The 22,178-nt window shown below is 38.2% G+C and overlaps 1 protein-coding gene across 9 annotated transcripts in view; it reads right to left on the bottom strand.

Moving 5' to 3' along the window:
- AGTPBP1 (ATP/GTP binding carboxypeptidase 1) overlaps window positions 1-22,178 on the bottom strand; it is a 195,882-nt gene that overhangs the window by 11,920 nt on the left and 161,784 nt on the right. For all 9 annotated transcript variants that reach the window (XM_034967480.3, XM_034967478.3, XM_034967479.2 and 6 more), the window contains 2 exons: window positions 20,458-20,634; window positions 16,849-17,009 (listed from right to left, as the gene is read on the bottom strand). In XM_034967480.3, the coding sequence (XP_034823371.2) occupies window positions 16,849-17,009; window positions 20,458-20,634 (338 nt within the window). The remainder of the gene's footprint in view (window positions 1-16,848; window positions 17,010-20,457; window positions 20,635-22,178) is intronic.

The raw sequence follows: 22,178 nt of genomic DNA on the forward strand, positions 1-22,178 counted from the left end.
GTTTGCTTTAAAATGGTTAATTTTATGCTCTGTGAATTTCATCTCAATTAAAAACTAGATCCAAATAGTATTTTTGATTATATGTCAGTAATTAGGCTTCATTTAAACATGGGTATATTTTTAATTATGATAAAACATTGTGTAGATATTGCTATCTTTCAACTTCACTTACCTATAATTTTTTTTGAGCCAGGGTCTCATTCTGTTACCCAGGCTGGAGTACAATACAACGACATGATCTCGGCTCACTGCAACCTCCACTTCCTGGGCTCAAGCAATCCTCTCACCTCAGCCTCCCGAGTAGCTGGGACTACAGGCACCTGTCACCAGGCCAGGCTAATTTTTGTATTTTTTGTAGAGACAGGGTTTCACCACGTTGCCCAGGCTGGTCTCGAACTCCTAGACTCAAGACATCTGCCTGCCTTGGCCTCCCAAAGTGCTGGGATTACAGGCGTGAGCCACTGCACCTGGCCATCCTATAGTATTTTAAACATGCTCAAGCTTCAAATACTTCATCCATAGACCTGATATCCTGAAATTTAGTCACCACTACAATATCCTAATAAATAACTATTAAATGTTTCATCCGTCTCATTCTCAAATCATTTAAATGAAGGTCACTGAAACTGTTTAATAGTTCAGATAATAGATAAAATAAAAATGCCTTTTGCTAAGCACAAAATACTACATAGCTATTTGCTTTTATGAGTCCTACCAGTATTTCCAGCTTTGACCTGAAAGAGAAACACCTACCCCAGGAAAAATGTAATGCAGACTTAGTGTTGCATCAGATGGAATTTTTATTATACAACACAAATGGGTAAAATTAAAATGACTTTTGTTTGGCAATTACCAATAAATGCCCTGGGAATATATAACATAATGAATAGTCGACAGTGAGCATTATTGAAATGAAAGTTCTATAACTTCTGGTAAACACAGAGGATCTAACAAAAGCATTTATTTCTGATCCCTTCTCAAATACTACCAAGATGACAGTAAAAAAAAAAAAAAATCTTTTTTTTTTTTTTTTAAGGATAAATTCATAGGGAGAAAATAAATTCAAGAGGAGGTAATGATGAGACAGGAATAACACAGGGTGGTCACAGGAGAATAGAAAATTCCAGGCAGCAGTTTCACATGACCAGCAAAAAAGAAACTGCTGAAATGGCTGCAGAAACTAGGGACTGATAAGACCCTGAAAAACCAGGTTGGGACCAACTGGACCCAACATAGCACTGGAATTGACCTAGGTTTCACCTAGGACCTCATCATGTGCTCATGAACATACTAAGTCACACACCCACCAGTGTCATGACAGTTCCAGGAACACCCATATTTGGTGTAAAAGTGGGTAGCACAACAGTTCCGAGAAATCTCCACCTTTTCCAAGTTATCTTCACGAATATTCCACCTTTTGATTAAAGAAATCCATAAAGATAAAAATCCCAAACCCCACTGTGGGACTGTCTCGACTATGCCTGCAGTCCCCTTTCTTGAGTGTGTACTTTTGTTTTGCAATAAATCTCCGTATTTTCACTATTTTCTGACTCATCCTTCAATTCCTTGGCGTGATAGTGTCAAGAGCCTGGGGACACAGACACTGGCTGGGGTCAAGGTCCCACCAGCATTTGGAGACCCCCTCCAGCCCACCAGTATCAAAAGCAAACAAGAGATAATAACAAAATGTTGGAAGATGGAGGCAGGTGGAGGCAGATGGATGAAACTAATGGTCTTGAGTTCCAACTTCCTTCACTTTGCTAAGTACCTATGGAAGGAAGGGAAATCAAGGGGAAAAAAATGCTGATTTACATTACAAAGCCCTAGAAAAGTTCAGCAATTAGAGACACTGGTTATTTTTAACAAATGGGTTTTAGGGTGGAATTGAAAACAAGAACCAGCTAAAAGATTTATAAAGAGGAGTTAGACCTTCAAATTCCCTTCTTCAGCCCATCTCCTATTTCACAAAGATGGGAAGTTGGCTTTCAAAAGATGCTTCAGAGAGGCTACTCACATAGGACCAAAAGGCAGAAGTAGCAGAAGTACAATCCAGAAAATGAGGGTGCAAGTGGGGAGCGCAAGTCAAAGTCTGCTCGAAAGTAAATCCTATTGAGCTTCCCAAATGCTGGCTTATGCCCCTAAGGCAATACTTCTCAACTTAAAAAAAAAAATCCCCTAAGGAGTCTTTGTAGATAGATATTTTTCCTAACTCCCACCCCTTAATTAATTACATTAAGTATTAAAAAGATAAATTTAATGTCAGATAACACCCAGTTAAAGAAAGTTCAGATAACACCCAGTGAAAGAAAGAATGGGTGAATTAGAAGGTGGGTTAGAAAAAACATCCAGAAGAAAGCACAGAGAGACAAAAGGATAGAAATTTATTCATAAGAGAATAACACAGAGGATATAGTGAAAAGATCATTCGCAAACATAAATGGAGTCCCAGAAGGAGAGATAACGAAGGCAGGAACAATGTTTGAAGAGAATATAGCTAAGAATTTCCCAAAACTGATAGAAGACATGAAGCTCCAAATTTAAGAAACTTTGGGAACCCCAAGCAAAATAAAAAGAAAATCATATCTATGTAAACCTCCTAAATATGAAAGACTAAGAGAAATTCATAAAAGCAACTTAGCCTTAAAAGAGACCATTTTCGGCCGGGTGTGGTGACTCACGCCCAGCACTTTGGGAGGTGGATGGAGGCAGGCAGATCATGAGGTCAGGACTTCAAGACCAGCCTGGCTAATATGGTGAAACCCCGTTTCTATTAAAAATACAAAAATTAGCCAGGTGTGGTGGTGCATGTCTGTAATCCCAGCTACTTGGGAGGCTGAGGCAGGAGAATCGCTTGAACCTGGGAGGCAGAAGAATCACTTGAACCCGGGAGGCAGAGATTGCAGTGAGCCAAGATCATGCCACTGCACTCCAGCCTGGTGACAGAGTGAGGCTCCATCTCAAAAAAAAAAAAAAAAGACAGACCATTTTCAAAAGGGCAACAACAAGACGAACAGCTAACTTGACATCCTAACAGTGGAGGACGGAAGACAACAGAATCATATCTTTGATGTGCTGAAAGAGAGTAAATGTCACCTAGATTCTCCAGCCAGTGAAAATATCCCTCAACAAGTAAAGGTGAAGAGATAACAGTGTTCTTTGGGAAAAAGAAAAATGATCTCAGATAAAACCCAAAATGTAGGGGAAAAAATGAAGAGAAAAAAGAGCAGGGGGTGGAATGCGTGGTGAGAGCTAATGACTGCATTAAACAATAATATCTGTAAAGTTAAAAATACTCATAGTATCTGAAAGTATCTAACAACAGCAACAGATATGTTGAGGGGGGTTAAATGGACTTCAAATGTTCTAAGAATCCTGTATTGTCCAAAAAAAAAGATAAAAGTACAATTTTTTTTTTTTTTTGAGAAGGAGTCTTACTCTGTCACCCAAGCTGGAGTGCAGTGGCACAGTCTCGGCTCCGCCTCCCGGGTTCAAGCAGTTCTCTGCTTCAGCCTCCCGAGTAGCTAGGATTACAGACACCTGCCACCACGCCCAGCTAATTTTCATATTTTTAGTAGAGATGGGGTTTCACCATCTTGGCCAGGCTGCTCTTGAACTCCTCACCTCCTAATCCACCCACCTTGGCCTCCCAAAAATACACTTTTACATTAAGAGTTTGATAAAGTGAGACTGCATGAAGTAATGCCAAGTGTCCGTTAAAATCAGTTAAGAGAATAAAACCAATATAAATCTAAAATCAATCTAAAATCTACCAATCTAAAAGAAAGCCAAAAAAAAAAAAATACAGGACAGATGGAACAAATAGAAAGCAAATAATAATCTGGTAGATTTAAACCTAAATATGTTAATAATTACAATAAATGTAAGTGAACTAAATGCTCTGATAAAGAATAACTATATTCTGCTTAAAAGACATATTTAAATATAAAGACACAAAAGGCTAAAAACAAATACTAAACAAAAAGATAGCTTACATACATAGTAACACCAGCAGGGTTAAGATTCTGTCAAATTTGTAATATTAACTCACACACTCAGAAGTTTCAAGCTTTTCCAATTAAAATAATTTTATAGATTAGTAGTTTTAAGCTCTGTTTAATTTACATCTAATCTTTAAATCTCCATTGTTATTTATAAAACTAAATTTATCTTTCACCAAAGCAATGGTGTAGAAACTAAATGGAACGACTGGCAACTTATTTTTCATAATTATCACAAATTCACTTTGAATAAGTCTCTTACCTTTTTCTTAGTTTATTTAAACAAAACTTAAATGTTATATGCAAAAAACCTGATGGTTCACAGTATTGTAAAGAGTAATTATATAATATCTGAAATTGGGCGAATATTTACATCCCCCCTCCCATCCCAATTCATAATATGTTGAAATCCTAATTCCCAAGGTGATGGTATTAGGAGGTGGGCCTTTGGGAGGTGATCAGGTCACAACAGCAGAGCCCTATTGAATGGGATTAGTGCCCTTATAAAAGAGACCCCATAAAGATCCCTCAACCCTTCTGCCATATGAGGTTACAGTGAGATGACCACTGTCTATCAAAGAACAAGGCCCTCCCCAGACACTGAATCTGCTGATGCCTTGATCTTGGACTTCCCTGTCTCCAGAACTGTAAGAAATAGATTTCTCCTGTTTATAAGGTATCCAGTGTACGGTATTTTGTCACAGTAGCTCAAACAGACCAAGACAGAAACTGACACCAAGAACTGGGGGTGCTATTGTAACAAACATGTAAAAATGTGGAAGCAGTTTTGGAAGTGGGTAGTGAGTAAAAGCTGTAAGAGTATGGAGGTGCTTGCTACAAAAGGGATACATGGCTGTGAATGGCCCATAAAGAGCAATTCTGGTGAGGCTCAGAAAGAAAACAGGAAAGCTATAGAGAAAGCTTCAGACTTCTTAAAGAATACTTAATAATCCTGATAGAATGTTGGTAGAAATACGACAGTAAAGGCCATTCTGATGAGGTCTCAGATGAAAATGAGGATATTTGGCCAAGGAAATTTCTAAGCAAACTGTTGAAGGTATGGCTTGGCTTCTCTTGATTGCTTATAGTAAAATGCAAGACAAGAGAAATTAAAGATGGAATCATTCACGAGAGAGGAAGCAGAACTTAAAAATTTGGAAAACTCTCACCCTGTCTATATTGTAACAAACGAGAAAGACAGTTTGGGAGGAGAGAATACCAAGGGTGTAGCAAAAGGACCAACTGATAAGGCATAAAGTCAGCCAAATAAACAGAGCCAGGAGCTATTGTCCAAGACAAGAAAAGAACGACCACCCTCCCTGACAGGCAATTCAGAGATCATCAGAGTGGTTTCAAAAGAGGAGCCACCTGTGCCTGCAGGCTCACACACTCCACTCCCTGCAGTCTGGCACCCTGCTCCTCTGCAGCACAAGGTGAGGCTCTGGAAGGCCCAGGTGTGGTACACATGCAGTGGTCACCACTTCAGAGGGCACAGGCATTTGGCAGCACCCACGTGTGCTGTCTCTGCTGAGCCCCAGAATTCACCAGCCTGGGAAGCATGGTTACCTCCACCTAGATATCAAAGGATGGAGCCACAGGCACAACACCCAGGTAAGGAACCACCACAAGGGCAAGGCCACCACAAAGAGCTGCTACTAGGGCAAGGCCCAGCAAAGCCATGGGGGCAGGACTGCCTGGGGGCTTAGGGATCCAACCAATGGCCAGCAAAACTGCAGGGATGAAGCCTCCACTCTAGTGTGTCCAGAAGGTGGAACGGCAGCCCCAGTGGGCCTGAAGAGCAGAGAATGCAGCTAAAGATCATTTTCAAGCCTTCAGGTTTTGGACATGCTCAAGAATTGTCACTTCTTTTTCTTTTTGGAATAAAAATGTCTGTCCTGTTCTTGTCCTACCATTGTATTTTAGAAGCACCTAACTTGGTTGATTCCACAGGCTCACAGCTAAAGGAAAATTTGCCTCAGGACAAATTATACCTTGAATCTCACCCATATCTGATTTAAATGACACAGTCATATGCTCCAATGATGTTTCAGTCAATGATGTAATGCATATATGACAGTGGTCCCAATTATAATACCATATTTTTACTGTGCTTTTTCTATATTCAAATATGTTCAAATACAGAAATACTTCCCATTGTGTTACAATTATATATAGTATTCCATACGGTCACATGCTGTACAGGCTTGTAGCCTAGGAGCAATAGGCTATACCATATAGCCGAGGTGTGTAATGGGCTATACCATCTAGGTTACTACAAATACACTATATGATATTCATACGATGATGAAATCACCTAACAACACATTTCTCAGAATGTATTCCTATTGTTAAACGATGCATGACTATATTCAGATGAGTCTTTGGACTTTAAACTTTTGAGTTAATGTTGGAATAAGCGAACATTTTGGGACTATTGAGATGGAAATGATGTATTTTGCTTGTGAGAAGGACATGAATTTTGGGATGGGAACAGGGATGAAGGGTAATGAACTGAATGTTTATGTCACATGAGGTTACAGTGAGAAGAAGGCCACCTATGAGGAAGCAGGCCCTCACCAAACACCAAATCAGCCGTTGCCTTGCTCTTGGACTTCACAATCTCCAGAACTGTGAGACATAAATTTCTGTCATTTATAAGCCATCCAGCCTATTGTATTTCATTATGGCAGCCTGAGCAGACTAGGACAACATCTGTCAATGAGTTACTACTTATGTTGAAAAAGACATTTAATGTAAACATTTATTCTTATTGCTGCAAGTATTCAAGCTTATTTGATATACATTGCCTATAAATGAAAATAAATTAATTTATAACAGATAGTGTATCTCGGGAAATAGTTAAAACCAAGAAGGATAAAACTGAATTGAGGGCTAATTTGTGGAATAACACGATCCACACTGCAGACAGGTTGAATAAAGCAAAATTCTGGCAGGGAAAGATGGATTTGAAAAATTATGAAAGGGTGAACTCAACTAAAAAAAAAGTTAGGGGAATTTATATTCATTAACTTGATACCTCAGTTTCACATTACGACCAGGAAATAGATTAAAAATTACAAGGACAAAGAAGGGATCCAGAAGAGCACAGACAATAAAGAGAAAAGGACAGGGGGGTGATCTTAGTAAAAGGTAAGTGGTCTCCTAGTTTCATGTCTAACACTGTCATTTACCCTTTTCACTTACACTTGGAAATGTGTCTTCCCCTACTGATTCCATGCTGCCAAATGCCTGTGCCCTACTGATTCCATATTCATCATTATGACCCTCCAATGCTACCTAATACTATCTCCTCAAGCAATCATTGCCCCTTATCCTCACTATTCTTATTGGAGCACTCATCCTCGTCTCAAATGTAAATGATTCCAAACACCTTCCTTAAGAATTTTTTTGCCTCCACCTTCCCAGTTTCAAAAAAATGCATACACTTCTTTCAGGTAAAATAGTGGCATACTTTGCCAGTGGCTTTAAAACTCCCAAATGACTAAAGGATAAAGTCTAATGTGCTTACATGGTTAATTTGGGCACTATAAGACAGTGCTCTTCCCAGAAATCTAATTCAATTGAATTTTTAAATCTGACATAGCTACCTACCTCTTATTCAACTCAATATGTGACTGGCACACATTGCAAGGTACCATGAATGGCACATTAGGCAGCACTAAAGGGCACAGATATAGTCTCTGGGGTTAACTAGGAGTTAGCCAGGCAAAGTGTGAGCAAAAGGCTTCTCTTAAAAGTTGGTATTGAAGCCAGGCACAGTGGCTCATGCCTGTAATCCCAGCACTTTGGGAGGCCGAGATGGGAAGACTGCTCGAGCCCAGGAGTTCAAAACCACCTGGGCAACATAGGGAGGCTCCCTCTCTACTGAAAAAACAAACAAACAAAAAAAATTAGCTGGGTGTGGTGGTATGTGCCTGTAGTCCCAGCTACTTAGGAGGCTGAGATGGGAGGACTGCTTGAGCCCAGGAGGTTGAGGCTGCAGTGAACTATGATCATGCCACTGCATTCCAGCCTGGGCAACAGAGCAAGACCATGTCTCAAAAAAAAAAAAAAAAAAAGGCTGGTATAGAAAAGTACACACTTTCAGGTTCCTGTTATCCCTGTCCCAAAGACAGAGCAATGATTAGGTAAAATACAAAATAGGATGACAAAAAAGACACATATGCATATAGAAATAAGATATATATCTCCTTGGACCGGAAAAAGAACAGAATCACGAAGTCAGGTCATGGGTGTGCCGCCAGGTCCAAAAGCAGGCAGCAGTAGCTCCTTCAAGGCAACAGAGAGGCTGACAAAGTGCCCTACAGGCAGGGAACTAAATTCAGACTTGTGAATGCAGCAGCTGGAGTAAGGCTTCCCACTTTAGAAAGGAGGCTGAGAAAATAAGGCTGAGACTTCTGCCTAAAGCTAAAGACTTTATAGCATTGCAATTATAAAGTCAGAAAGAAAAGACAGAGGGAATCACAGCCAGAACTTTCATGAACTCAGTGACTTGTCCTGGAAAATCCCCAATCACTGAAGGATGGGAAGTCTGAAATGTTAGTATCATGCTACCATAAACTTGTGCTGGAGCCCTGAGAGGGCCAGGTAGAAGGAATCACAAAATCATTAAGAGGTTACGGGGAGAGGCTTGAAAGGCCTGGGAGTGGGGGACTCTACTTAAAATGAGCCTGCAAACTATAGGATCATGAGAAACAGTGGATGAATTTACCAACACAATAAAAATAAACAGCACAATCCACAAGTGACTTTAAAAGTCTTTAGGGTCTTCAAAGAAGGAAGGAATAACGGCCATAGGATATACAAGAAAATGTGAGGGCTGGGTGCGGTGGCTCACGCCTGTAATCCCAGCATTCTGGGAGGCTGAGGCAGGTGAATCATTTGAGGTCAGGAGTTCAAGACCAGCCTGGCCTACATGGTGAAGCCCCGTATCTACTAAAAATACAAAAGTTAGCCAGGCAGTAGTGGTCCATGCCTGTAATCCCAGCTACTAGGGAGGCTGAGGCAGAAGAATCGCTTGAGCCTGGGAGGCAGAGGTTGCAGTGAGTCGAGATCGCGCCACTGTACTCAAGTCTGCGTGACACAATGAGACCCTGTCTCAAAAAAAAGAAGAAAGAAAATGTGAAATAAATGCAGAAACAAAAAAGAGCAAATTAGATGAGAAATACATAGTCATTAAAAGAAAAATCTCCCAGGAGATAAGTTCTGGGAGTAGTTGGTGAATTATAAAATGCTACTGAAGAATTTACCTAGACTGTAGCAGGAAAAGGAAACATGAAAAAGCAGTTCAGAGATATGCATGGAGAACAGACTGAGAAATTCCAATACAGGAATTCTAGAAGAACAGAATAAAGGGAATGATAAAGAAGCAATTTTCAAAGAGAAAGTGGTTGAGAACTTCAAAACTGAAGACAAGAGTCCTCAAATTATAAGTACCTATTAAGTGTCAAGCAAGATAAACTAAAAATAAGTCTACTCCTAAACATAATGTACTGAAACTGAACCAGATTGAGGATAAGAATAAAATCTTAAAGAAGTGGAGGCACAGACATTTTGGTAGAGAAAACCAAAAATGCAAAGACCCTAGGGTGACAAAGAGACTGATCTGTTCTAAAATAAGGCTACTCAAGGTGTGGTCCATTGACCAGTGTGGTCCACAAACTCTTTGTTACTGGCCCATGGTGACAAAAGTACAGAAACTGAAATGAAGTGTTCAGAAACCTTTATAACAATCTGACACAGAAATTATAGGTCTGGTGATCTAATAATAAGAAATTAGCACTTATATTTGTATTCTTTGGGGTCCTCTCTCCCATTTTCATAGTGTTTCATTCTTATATTTTTATTCAAGTATCAGTACAGAAAAAGTTGTAAAACAGAAACTGGTCCTTTGCCATAACTGGTTTAGAAGCACTGTTCTGAAAATTCAAGGGTGGTCAGTGCAGTTAGAATGATAAGGATACAAAGTGAGAGTAGGACAAGCTCAAAGAGGAGAGGAAGGTGTAGGTGACTTACGCTGGACCTCAGAGACTCTGATAATGGATATATTCCATTACACACCTGGGACACCGATAATGGTTTCTAAGCACACGAGTGACCAGTGCATGCAAAGAAGCTGGAGGATACCAGAAGTAAAGTACATGGAGCAAGACCAGTCAGAAGGTTACTGGAGTTGTTCAGGCAAAGGGTAATGGCAGCCTGGACTACTGTAATGGTAAAGGTGATGGAGAGAAATGAAAGCTCTGAGAAATATCTCAGAAGAGAAATCAAAAAGTTCTGGGTGATGGATTGGGTTAAGGGTAAGCGAGAGGAAAATGCCAAGAATAAGACATGAGCATCTGGGTGGACAGGGGTGGCTAAGAATTAACAGGTTTGCTATGGGAGCAGCAGTCACAAACTGAGTTCTAGACCAGTTAATTTTGTGTCCAGGTGTACATAAGCAAGTTGGAAGATGGATCCACAGGTCTGGGAGATTGTAAGTATTTTGAAGTTGTCAACATACAGATAGAATGTAAAGTCACAGGAATGAATATCACCCACAGAAAGCAGGTAAATTGAGAAGTGGAAGAGGAGAAAAAGCAAAAGAAGATGAAGGAAAAAATGCTCAGAGGAAAGTTTATGAACACACCACCCCTGTTTCCCCCCTCAACAAATAAACCCAAGTGACCTGTGTTAATTAACTATGGCTGTTGTTACCAAAGTAACTTTTATTAGTGATCACTGATGCAGAGCACAACTAAAGGACAAATATCAACAGCTAAGAGAAGGAGGTAAAGATAAGAAATAGTGCAACATCCCCCACATCACATTACCAATAATGTAAATAATGACAAGAATTTGCACTTATTCCTGAAAAGTTTCCAAGAGCAAGAAAAAGAATAGCTGAATGAATATACTATATTACTATAAAATAAGATATTAAAATAATAAATAGCAGTAACTAAGGAAAAAAGTTTTGCCAACCTGTATTGGGTGGGGGGGAAGCAGGCTTAAAAGCAACAAGTATATACTAATGATCTGATCTGAAATTATAAAGCTGGCTAGTTTTACCTTCAGCCCACAATCAGAACCTCCCTCATCCCCCTTATTTACTCTATCTGTATTATATGAAAAACAAAACAATAACAACAAATTTACATTTAAGAAGCAGCGTGCTGAATAGCTGTACGCTAGTAGCGTGTCATATTACACTGGAAGTATCCACCTCAAAAAACAACTCCAGATAGCTCTGCAGCCACCACTCTCCTCAGAGTACCACATTAGCTGTTGCTTACATCATAGAAGTCCCAGGCTACTATAAGCTTCTAAATGTTTTGAATTAATACATTTTTCATATAGGATGGATCATTTATCATTCCATACTTAAAGACATATACAATTACTATTTCCTCTTCTATAAAATCTATACTCATTAGCAAAGAACTGAACACTTGCTCCTCTGATGTTTTCTTCAGCCTTAACTTTTCTAAGCTCCAGATAAGTCTTTCCACCTTACCTAGTCTACAGTAGTCCCCTATTACCTGCAGAGGACAAGACCAAGACCCCTCTGTTCATGCCTGAAACTGTGGACGGTAACAAACCCCATGTATCTGTTTTTTTCCATATGATAACTGAGACAGCTACTAAGTGACTAAGGGGTAAAGGGGATGGGTAGAGAGTGTCTATAGTGTGGCTACGCTGGACAAAAACAATGACTCATGTCCCAGGTGGAATGGAGTGGGATGGCAGGAGACGTCACCAGACTACTGAGAACAACATGCAATTTAAAATTTATGAATTGTTTATTTCTGGAATTTTCCATTTAATGTTTTTGGACTGCATTTGACCACGGTTAACTGAAACCATAGAAAGTGAAGCCAAGGATAAGGAGGCTACTGTATTTTCCATTGCTAACTTTGTTTCCTTCAGTGAAGTTCAGCTGCTATTTCTTTACCAAACCTCATCTACTATTATCTTTCAAGCCCTACCCTAAAACCTAATGATTTGGGAAAAACTCTCTCAGATAAATCCAGCCTTCACTCAGTCACTCTTTTTCTTCAAATGTCTATGTAATTTTTAACTGTTATTTTTGTACTCTTTTATAACACCATCATGCCACTTCACAAACATAAACTGTTCTTTTTCCATCATACTATCGACTCCCCTCAGGACGTGAGCTCTCATTTCCCATTTCTTCTACTTTTGCAGAGATTCTAGCTCAACACTCTGCTCATGATAGGTTTGCAATAAATACCTAAACACAATGACTCATTAATAGAACATAATTGGTCAATGAATAGCTACTACATGAAAGACACTGAGATTACAAAAATAATTTTTAAAAAGCTCCCTCCCTTTGGATTGTTGGAGCCTAAGCAGGGTGAGGAAGGCATCCTAGAGAGAGCAGTGAGACAGAAGATTAGTTACACACAGGCAGGTTGATCAAGTAAGAAAAAAATATTCAAGATAATGACAGCCAGGTTTCTCACTGTCAAGGAAGGGAATTAGACATTTAATTTAAAAACTAGACTTAACCCTTAGGTGTAGAATCAGAATGGAACATATCACTGTGAACTCAGAATTTTTAGGTTATGTCTGTCTTTATTTGAGCATGCATGTATATGCATGTGCGTACATATATATAAATTCATGTATGTAAATACTTAAATATATTCTATAGCTCTGTCTACCAAGAGAACTTGGGAGCAGTAACATCACAAAAGCAATAAATAACTACTAGCACCGAGGCTTACATATAAATACCGTTTTCCACCAAAAGGAATCAGGAAGCATTGAAGAAATGATTGATGATACCCTGAGATAAAGAACATGCAGTGATGGCCTGGGAAATCCTGTTCTGCCAAAAAGCAAGGAAATCCGCAAAGAATGATGAGGAAATATAAAAAAACATAACAGAAGTTTGAAGGGGCCAAATCAGGAAAATTTTGAGCATCAAAATAAACAATGGCAGTAATAGATTAAAACTCACTGAATTAAAATTATAAATCATAAGCCCCATACATACAAATTTAAGGATGAATAAATTAAAAGTTGGATGATAAAATGGAATACTGACAGTTTCAAAGTATGTGCCCATTAAAATATTTATTAATTACAAAAGAGGAAAAAACTACTTCATAATGGAGAAGTTTGGCAAATACCATCTTAATTAAATGATCAAAGGGAATATCTTGAGTAATGGAACAAATTAAAACTGCGCTCTACGATAAGATGCAATGAGAAGCACACAGTATCCATGATAGTCTTGCCAAAGATGCATAATCTGAATATAATCATGCAACACACACAGACTCAGATTGAGAACATTTAATCCTCAAAAGCATCAGGATACAGAAGTCAAGGAAAAGTCAGAAGTATGTAAAAAATTCATTTGAGATAGACAAAGAGGAATGATAGCATGGAGGAAGAAGTGACTAGTTTGCCTACATCAATAAACAGGAGAAAGAGCTACAGTAAAATCTCAAAAGAAAACTGAATTTGTAATTGGCCATTATTAGTTGTTTGTGTGTTGTTGTTGTTTTTTTTTTTTTTTTTTTTTGAGGCACAGTTTCATTCTGTCACACAGGATGGAGTGTAGTGGCAGGATCTCAACTCACTGCAACCTCCGCCTCTTGGGTTCAAGCGATTCTCCTGCCTCAGCCTCCCGAGTAGCTGGGACTACAAGCGCACACCATCATGCTCGGCTAAATTTTTGTATTTTTAGTAGAGACAGGGTTTCGCCATGTTGGCCAGGCTGGTCTGGAACTCCTGGCCTGACCTCAAGTGATCTGCCCACCTCGGCCTTCCAAAGTGCTGGGATTACAGGTGTCAGCCACTGCGCCTGGCTTGGTTTGTATTTTTATATTTATGCAATGATAAGGATGAGGAGTTCTTAACCTTTTTTGTGCCACAGTCCCCTTAAAGAGTCTGATGAGGCCTATAAACTCCTTCTCATAATACTTTTAAATATATAAAACAAAATAAATATGATTACAAAGGAAATCGATTATATGTAAATATAATTATCAAAATGTTAAAAACATATTTGTGATGTAGCAGTACATGTGATTTCTTTAAAATATGTGCTTTTCAAAATATATATACTCCTTTTAAAACAATAAGACCAGTGGAGGGTCTAATCATAACCATAGTTGTGAAGTATTAGTAAGCATAAACGATATTTCAGTATATCTAAAGCACCAGTAATGGTCTGTTGACTACATGTTAAGAATACACGAATTAAAAGTTAAAAGGAGGCTTAAATATCAGTGAGAATTGACAATTTTTATATTCATTTCTATTCTTGTTTAGGAGGTACTTTGAAGGATAGAGAATGCAGGTGATTATTTGTCTAAATTATCACATTTATGAGGAATGGAGTTCCAAGTAATGTTTGTCACACCTAAAACTACTATACTGACATATACAACAGGGCAGAGCAATAAATTAACAAATTTGATGACAAGTTAATACCTAACAACAAAAATCATGAAGGTTCTATAAAATGAGACTATTGTTACCCATATACACAAAACCATAAAATGCTAATCTCTGGCATTATGATTAAGAATTATGACATGAACTCCCTCTCCCTCTCCCTCTCCCCCTCTCCCTCCCCCTCCCCCCCCCCCACGGTCTCCCTCTCCCTCTCTTTCCAAAGTCTCCCTCTGATGCCGAGCCGAAGCTGGACTGCACTGCTGCCATCTCGGCTCACTGCAACCTCCCTGCCTGATTCTCCTGCCTCAGCCTGCCGAGTGCCTGCCATTGCAGGCACGCACCGCCACGCCTGACTGGTTTTCGTATTTTTTTGGTGGAGACGGGGTTTCGCTGTGTTGGCCGGGCTGGTCTCCAGCTCCTAACCGCGAGTGATCCGCCAGCCTCGGCCTCCCGAGGTGCCGGGATTGCAGACGGAGTCTCGTTCACTCAGTGCTCAATGGTGCCCAGGCTGGAGTGCAGTGGCGTGATCTCGGCCCGCTACAACCTCCACCTCCCAGCCGCCTGCCTTGGCCTCCCAAAGTGCCGAGATTGCAGCCTCTGCCCGGCCGCCACCCCGTCTGGGAAGTGAGGAGCGTCTCCGCCTGGCCACCCATCGTCTGGGATGTGAGGAGCCCCTCTGCCCGGCTGCCCAGTCTGGAAAGTGAGGAGCGTCTCTGCCCGCCCGCCATCCCATCTAGGAAGTGAGGAGCGCCTCTTCCCGGCCGCCATCCCATCTAGGAAGTGAGGAGCGTCTCTGCCCGGCCGCCCATCGTCTGAGATGTGGGGAGCGCCTCTGCCCCGCCGCCCCGTCTGGGATGTGAGGAGCGCCTCTGCCCGGCAGCGACCCCGTCTGGGAGGTGAGGAGCGTCTCTGCCCGGCCGCCCCGTCTGAGAAGTGAGGAGACCCTCCGCCCGGCAGCCACCCCGTCTGAGAAGTGAGGAGCCTCTCCGCCCGGCAGCTGCCCCGTCTGAGAAGTGAGGAGCCCCTCTGCCCGGCCACCACCCCGTCTGGGAGGTGTACCCAGCAGCTCACTGAGAACGGGCCATGATGACAATGGCGGTTTTGTGGAATAGAAAAGGGGGAAAGGTGGGGAAAAGATTGAGAAATCGGATGGTTGCTGTGTCTGTGTAGAAAGAAGTAGACATGGGAGACTTTTCATTTTGTTCTGTACTAAGAAAAATTCTTCTGCCTTGGGATCCTGTTGATCTATGACCTTACCCCCAACCCTGTGCTCTCTGAAACATGTGCTGTGTCCACTCAGGGTTAAATGGATTAAGGGTGGTGCAAGATGTGCTTTGTTAAACAGATGCTTGAAGGCAGCATGCTCGTTAAGAGTCATCACCACTCCCTAATCTCAAGTACCCAGGGACACAAACACTGCGGAGGGCCGCAGGGTCCTCTGCCTAGGAAAACCAGAAACCTTTGTTCACTTGTTTATCTGCTGACCTTCCCTCCACTATTGTCCTATGACCCTGCCAAATCCCCCTCTGCGAGAAACACCCAAGAATGATCAATTAAAAAAAAAAAAAAAAGAATTATGACATGAAATTATCTCTGAGCCTACAGCTTATCAAATTTGTATATACTAACTTTTAGGAGAAAAAGACTACCTATTTAGAAGTATATTTGGCAGATGTAGTTCAATTTTCAAAGGAATGCTAAATTAGCTGTTTCTGATATATATAACCAGAAGGATACTGGACAGCCATCTGATGTGTGTAGACATCAACAAAATCTTTTGAAATATTCCTGACTCTAAGCCTTTTTTTTTTTTTTTTTTTTGGAGATAGAGTCTCCCTCTGTTGCTCAGGCTAGAGTGCAGTGGTGAAATCTTGGCTTGCTGCAACCTCCACCTCCCAGGTTCAAGTGATTCTCCTGCCTCAGCCTCCCAAGTAGCTGGGATTACAGGCACCCAACACCATGCCCGGCTAATTCTTGCATTTTTAGGAGAGATGGGGTTTCACCATGTTGGCCAGGCTGTTCTCGAACTCCTGACCTCAGGTGATCCACCTGCCTCGGCCTCCCAAAGTGCTGGGATTACAGGCATGAGCCACTGCACTCAGCTGTCTAAGCCCTCTTAACTTAGATATTAGCTAAGTATAATATTTCTCACACTGTTCATTTTGGGGTTAAAAGTAAACCAGTACAACCACTAAAAATACTTGAAATATATTTTTATTAAAATCTCATCCAAATATCAACATTAAAAGAATCAGCAATATAAATTGGAACAAATATTAGATGTATTAACTTAATTATATTAATTCTAAACATGCTCTTGCCTGTCAAAATTTCCATGCCTTTTCTATGCTATTTTAATGAAATCTAATAATATACTACAATATAATAAAAGAAAAAAACAATTTTTTCCTACCTAGTTACTTTGCAGCTTGATTCAATTAAATCATTTTCAAAGTCAAGCAGGCTGGAAGGCAGATTATACTCCAATGGAGAGGTCAGTCTTTTCAAACGTAAAAGACCAACACAAAATTTTGCTCCCATCTCTTCCAGTTCTCGGGTACCAATCTGTAAACCCTTGAAATAAACAAATATTATGCACATAAATACAAAGTTTGCTATCTTCTGGATACAGCTCAATGAAATTATATAAAAAGAATTTATAACTATATTAATAAAATTAAAAGGCTGGTACTTTGTATGGAACTAGGACTCAACAAGTTTAACATCTTAACAATACAAGATTATTGTAAGTCACAAAGGAAACTGTCCTAAAAGACAATTTCTAAAATGTCTATTCTCTTTCACTATGATGCAAACTATTTTCACCATCACACTAGGGGGAAAAAATACAGTAACACTTTGTGATGTTACTTGTAGAATTCATGTGACAAACTGTATTTTAACAAGAGCTTGTTAGTATTTCTTGTAATCCACTACTTCGTATGCTAATGTTGAAATATTATAGTATTAAAATCAAGGCTCCAATACGTACATTTGAACATTACTTTATAGATACTTCTACTGTATGATAAGAGAAATTGATCAGTAAAAAGCAAATAAAGGTAACTGTCAAAAAAAGAATCAAATCTAAGCCAATGAAGTAGTGGTCAAATAAATTCCTATGATCCATGTCAATTCAGAATGCTCATTTCAAATTTTGTCTACTAAAGCAAAAAGAGTATTTTATCTTAACCTCCCTATCTTTTTTAAAAAATAGTTTCTCAGTAAGTAATATAAGGTTTACCAAAAGTTAAATGTTATCACATAAAACCATAAAAATGGCCTACAAATTAATATACTCCTTCTTTATCATTTATTTTTCAGATACAAATAAATCCCTAAAAAAGGCAAAATTCTTGCACCTATAGAAGTTGTAGGTATAGATTACAGCTGATATCAATTCAAGAGAAAGTATTTTAAAACTGCTTTTCAGTGACCAGACTAAGTGAGTTCCTATGGCACACGGTAACTGAAGAAAATGAACTTTAACAACGGTTACTTACTCTACATGAAGCACATGACTTTACAGTTATTTTTAAATTTTTCAACTTTTTGGTTTAAATAGTTTGGCCAACTCCCAAATATTCTAGGAAATATGACCTGACTTCATTAGAACCTTCATTTGACCTTTTAATTTGTAAATTTTAGAAAGGTTATATGTGTTTCTGAATTAGTTCATAGATAATAAAAATAAAGAATACTTACAGCCTAAAACTCAGTAAGATAAAAATATTGTTGAGGGTGAAAAAGACTAAAATATTATGAGACTCACACACTTATCAGCTAACAAGTTTAAGAGATGTTAAGTGTGTGTGGAGAGGTTGGGAATATATGGGAGCTCTGTGTGCTTTCCACTCAATTTTGCTGTGAACCTAAAACTGCTCTAAAAAATAAAGTCTATTAACTTTTTTAGAAGTATATGTTATGATCAAAACCTTGCATTTTAGACATTAAAGGAAAGCCCTGGCTTAGTAAGACACTTCTCTCAGTAAGAGTTTTAAATCAATGTATACATTATTTACTAAACAATATCAAAGAAAAATGAGTATTTATTAGGTATCCATTTTATTTATAAAAGTTTATATATTTATATATTAAAAACAAAAATAACTAGAAAAAATGGTTTAACATTTTATGTTTCAAAATATATCTTAGCTTTTTAAAAATCTGTGTTTTTAAAATGACCAAATTTATCAAAATAGAAATCGAAAAAAATTTTTAAATTCAATGAAAGTCTATCAGTAGAATCCAAATATAGTGACAAAGCACTACTATTGTATACTATGGATGATTTCAGGGGTATCCAAGTCAGGTGTCCCGAGAGCTTCTTTCCCCACTGCCCAGAAGCTAGTTTCAGAGACAGTGATGCTTTAAGTCACCTTCTGAGCCTAACTGCATAAGTCATCTCTTTAAGAATTAACAATGTATTTCCATAAATCACATAGTCCAAGGTTTTTTCCTAGAAATCACCTATATTCTTATAAAAAAGTGATTCTCAAGTCTTTTCCCCATCCCACACACTTACTGAATGAGACCCTTAACAACAGTTGTCCACTGAAGCAATGATCGGGGACAGGGGCTGGAAGCTGGAGTGGTGCTAAAGCTGCATTTTCTCTCTCACCACCACCATGCCCTTGTAAACTACACTGACTAGAAGTCACTGTTTTTACAATATTCGGGGAGATCTCATATTACACTTTGGAAGATCACACTGTGATCAACCTAAAATTCAGGGAAGAGTCACTGAACAGAAAGTACTGGAATTTCAGTAAGTTCTACTTTACTACTACTATTCTTATTTAAGTAATTTCTACTTTACTACTACTATACTTATTTAAGTAAATTCTACTTTACTACTACTATACTTATTTAAGTAAGTTCTACTTTACTTAAACATCACTTGCAAAATCAATGTAACTTTCTTCCAGTTTGTTACAGACTGAAAAAGTCATTATTTAAGCTCTCCTAAAATATTTCATATCAACTATAGTATGTTTACATTTTAAATGCTAACCAGTTAGATGTTTCTTTTCAAACACAAAGTTATTACCATCTTTATGTGAGGTATATAAAAATCATTCTCAGATTCAAGATCCTCTTTCCCCATAACAAAAGAAACAAACAAAACGGAATGAGTGGAATAATTAGCACGACACCTGAAAATTTTTCTGTGCTAAGGCAAGAAATAGAAATGCCCAGTTTTGCTCACTGCTTATCTAAAGTCCAACTCATTGCACATTAAGTTTTCAATCTGTAAAATTAATAAATAATAAATAAATCCAAAATCACCTAACATTTTACTAATATTTAATTTCAAAAGTAAAGTTTAAATTCTAATTATCTCCAGTAAAAGCCTACAGTACCATGAATGAGTAGTCTTAATGAAGAAAAAAGTTTACTAACGGGATATGCATTTAAAAGTTACACATAAGGCTGGCTGTGGTGGCTCATGCCTGTAATCCCAGAACTTTGAGAGGCCAAGGCAGGAGGACTGCTTGAGGCCAGGAGTTTGAGACCAGTCTGGGCAATATGGTGAGACCCTGTCTCTATTTTTATTTTTCAAAATATAAACAAACACATAAATAATAGCTACACATACAAAAACCTAAATATAACAAACCTGCTGCTTTATAAACAAAAATAATGTATTTTAAATGCAAAAAAATTTATATCCAATAAATTAAAACAATAGAAAATTTTTAACGTATCACTTACACAGATTATAAATTACTAATGAGTAAATGTGTACTCTAATGTGCTTTCCTAAAAATTATGAATATAAACAGACTCAACCAAGAATTTCTTAAGGATCCAAGTAAGCTATTTAGTTCAGAGAAGTAAAGAAACCAACAAAACAAAAAATAAAAACCTATTCTTAAGACTGCATATGATTCCATTATTACATATTACATGTAACTCAATAAAACAAACATCATTTAATATATACTTAAAAACCACAAGATATATATGAAAGGAAAGTCTTCAAATATCTTTCACGGTTAGAAAACCTAAGATGTTTTACCTTGTATTTTCCCTGATCACAGCCACATAAAGTACTCTCCATGGTATAACTTCTTTGTACTCCTATTTCCCTCCAAACTACAACACGTGCTGTGGATTCTTTAGATTTTTCCACTACGAAGCTACAGCTGCTCATGCAAAATGCTGGGGCGATATGGCTCAGTATCTTAGGCAATGTCTGTTAAAAACAAGAATGATGATGATAAAATAAACCAAGTTTTTAATTTTAAATGTTTTTAATTTTAAAAAGTTTTGATGAAAACACAGTAATTAGAGCAAAGCCATGTGGATGTTCTATTATATATCCCTTGCCATTCAAACAGCAAAACAATCCTCTTAACTAATTTTGAATTTTCTGCTTTTCTAAACAAATACAGTATCCAGTTAGAAAACAATGGAAGAATCGTATTCACAGTATAACCAATAAGCAAAATAAAATCATTTGAGAAAACCATGTCTAAAAATATGAAAAAAATGTTTAAAATGTGAAATTTAGTCATAAAAGACTAATTGAGATATTTAACACAGTAAATGCCAATCATCCCTAAATTAATTAATACAGCTAAGACAATCACAATCAAAACTACCCCCAAAGTTTTCTGCAACTGAAATTATTCTCAGTTTCACCCAAAAGCATAAATATAGAAGTATACCCTGAGAAATTGTGTGTGTGTGTGTGTGGGGGGGGGGGGGTGTAAGGCTATGACTAGAGAAATAATCCAACATATCAAACTAGCTTATAAATCTAAAGTAAATTAAATTGTGATACTGATATAGGAACAGATGCATCTCTAGAAAGAAAGAGTTCAGAATTAGAACCAAATGTATTAAACTTATTATCATTATTATTAGTGGAGAAAAGATTGATCATTCATTAAATATTGGCACTACTAGATAGTCACTAAGAAAAACAATCTAAAGTCACTCTTCATTAAATTAAATTCTAGCTGGATTGAGAATATAAACTTAAAATTAATAAATATTTTTAAATGAAACTATAAATAGTAAACATGGAACTGTACTTTTAAAACTTCAGAATGGGTCGGGCTCACGCCTGTAATCTCAGCACTTTGGGAGTCTGAGGCAGGTGGATCATGAGGTCAGGAGTTCGAGACCAGCCTGGCCAACATAGTGAAACACCGTCTTTACTAAAAAATACAAAAAATTAGCCAGGCTTGGTGGCAGGCCGCTGTAATCCCAGTTACTCAGGCGGCTGAGGCAGGAGAATCGCCTGAACCCAGGAGGCAGAGGTTGCGGTGAGCCGAGATTGCACCATTGCACTCCAGCCTGGGCAACAGTGCGAGACTCCATCTCAAAAACAAACAAAAAAAACACTTTAGAATAAAAAAAAATCTTTCTAAGCCTCAAAACTCCAAAAAACAATTTATGAGAAATTAACAAATATGATAAAATTTCAAATTACTACACATCATAAACAAAAAATTAGAAAATATATTCATAATATATAGAGAGAGTTCTTTTTTTTTTTTTTTTTGAGATGGAGTTTCACTCTTGTTGCCCAGGCTGGAGTGCAATGGAGCAATCTCGGCTCACCACAACCTCTGCGTCCCGGGTTCAAGCCATTATATGGCCTGAACAAAAGTAAGCAGAAAATAGGAGAAAAGACTATTTTTAAAGACACAGATCATAATTGACCAAAACATAAGAAAATTCAACTTATTTATAATTATAGGTATGCTAGTTAACAATCAGGTATTATTT

This window comes from Pan paniscus, chromosome 11 (assembly GCF_029289425.2).
Source record: "Pan paniscus chromosome 11, NHGRI_mPanPan1-v2.0_pri, whole genome shotgun sequence".
Lineage (NCBI taxonomy): Eukaryota > Metazoa > Chordata > Mammalia > Primates > Hominidae > Pan > Pan paniscus.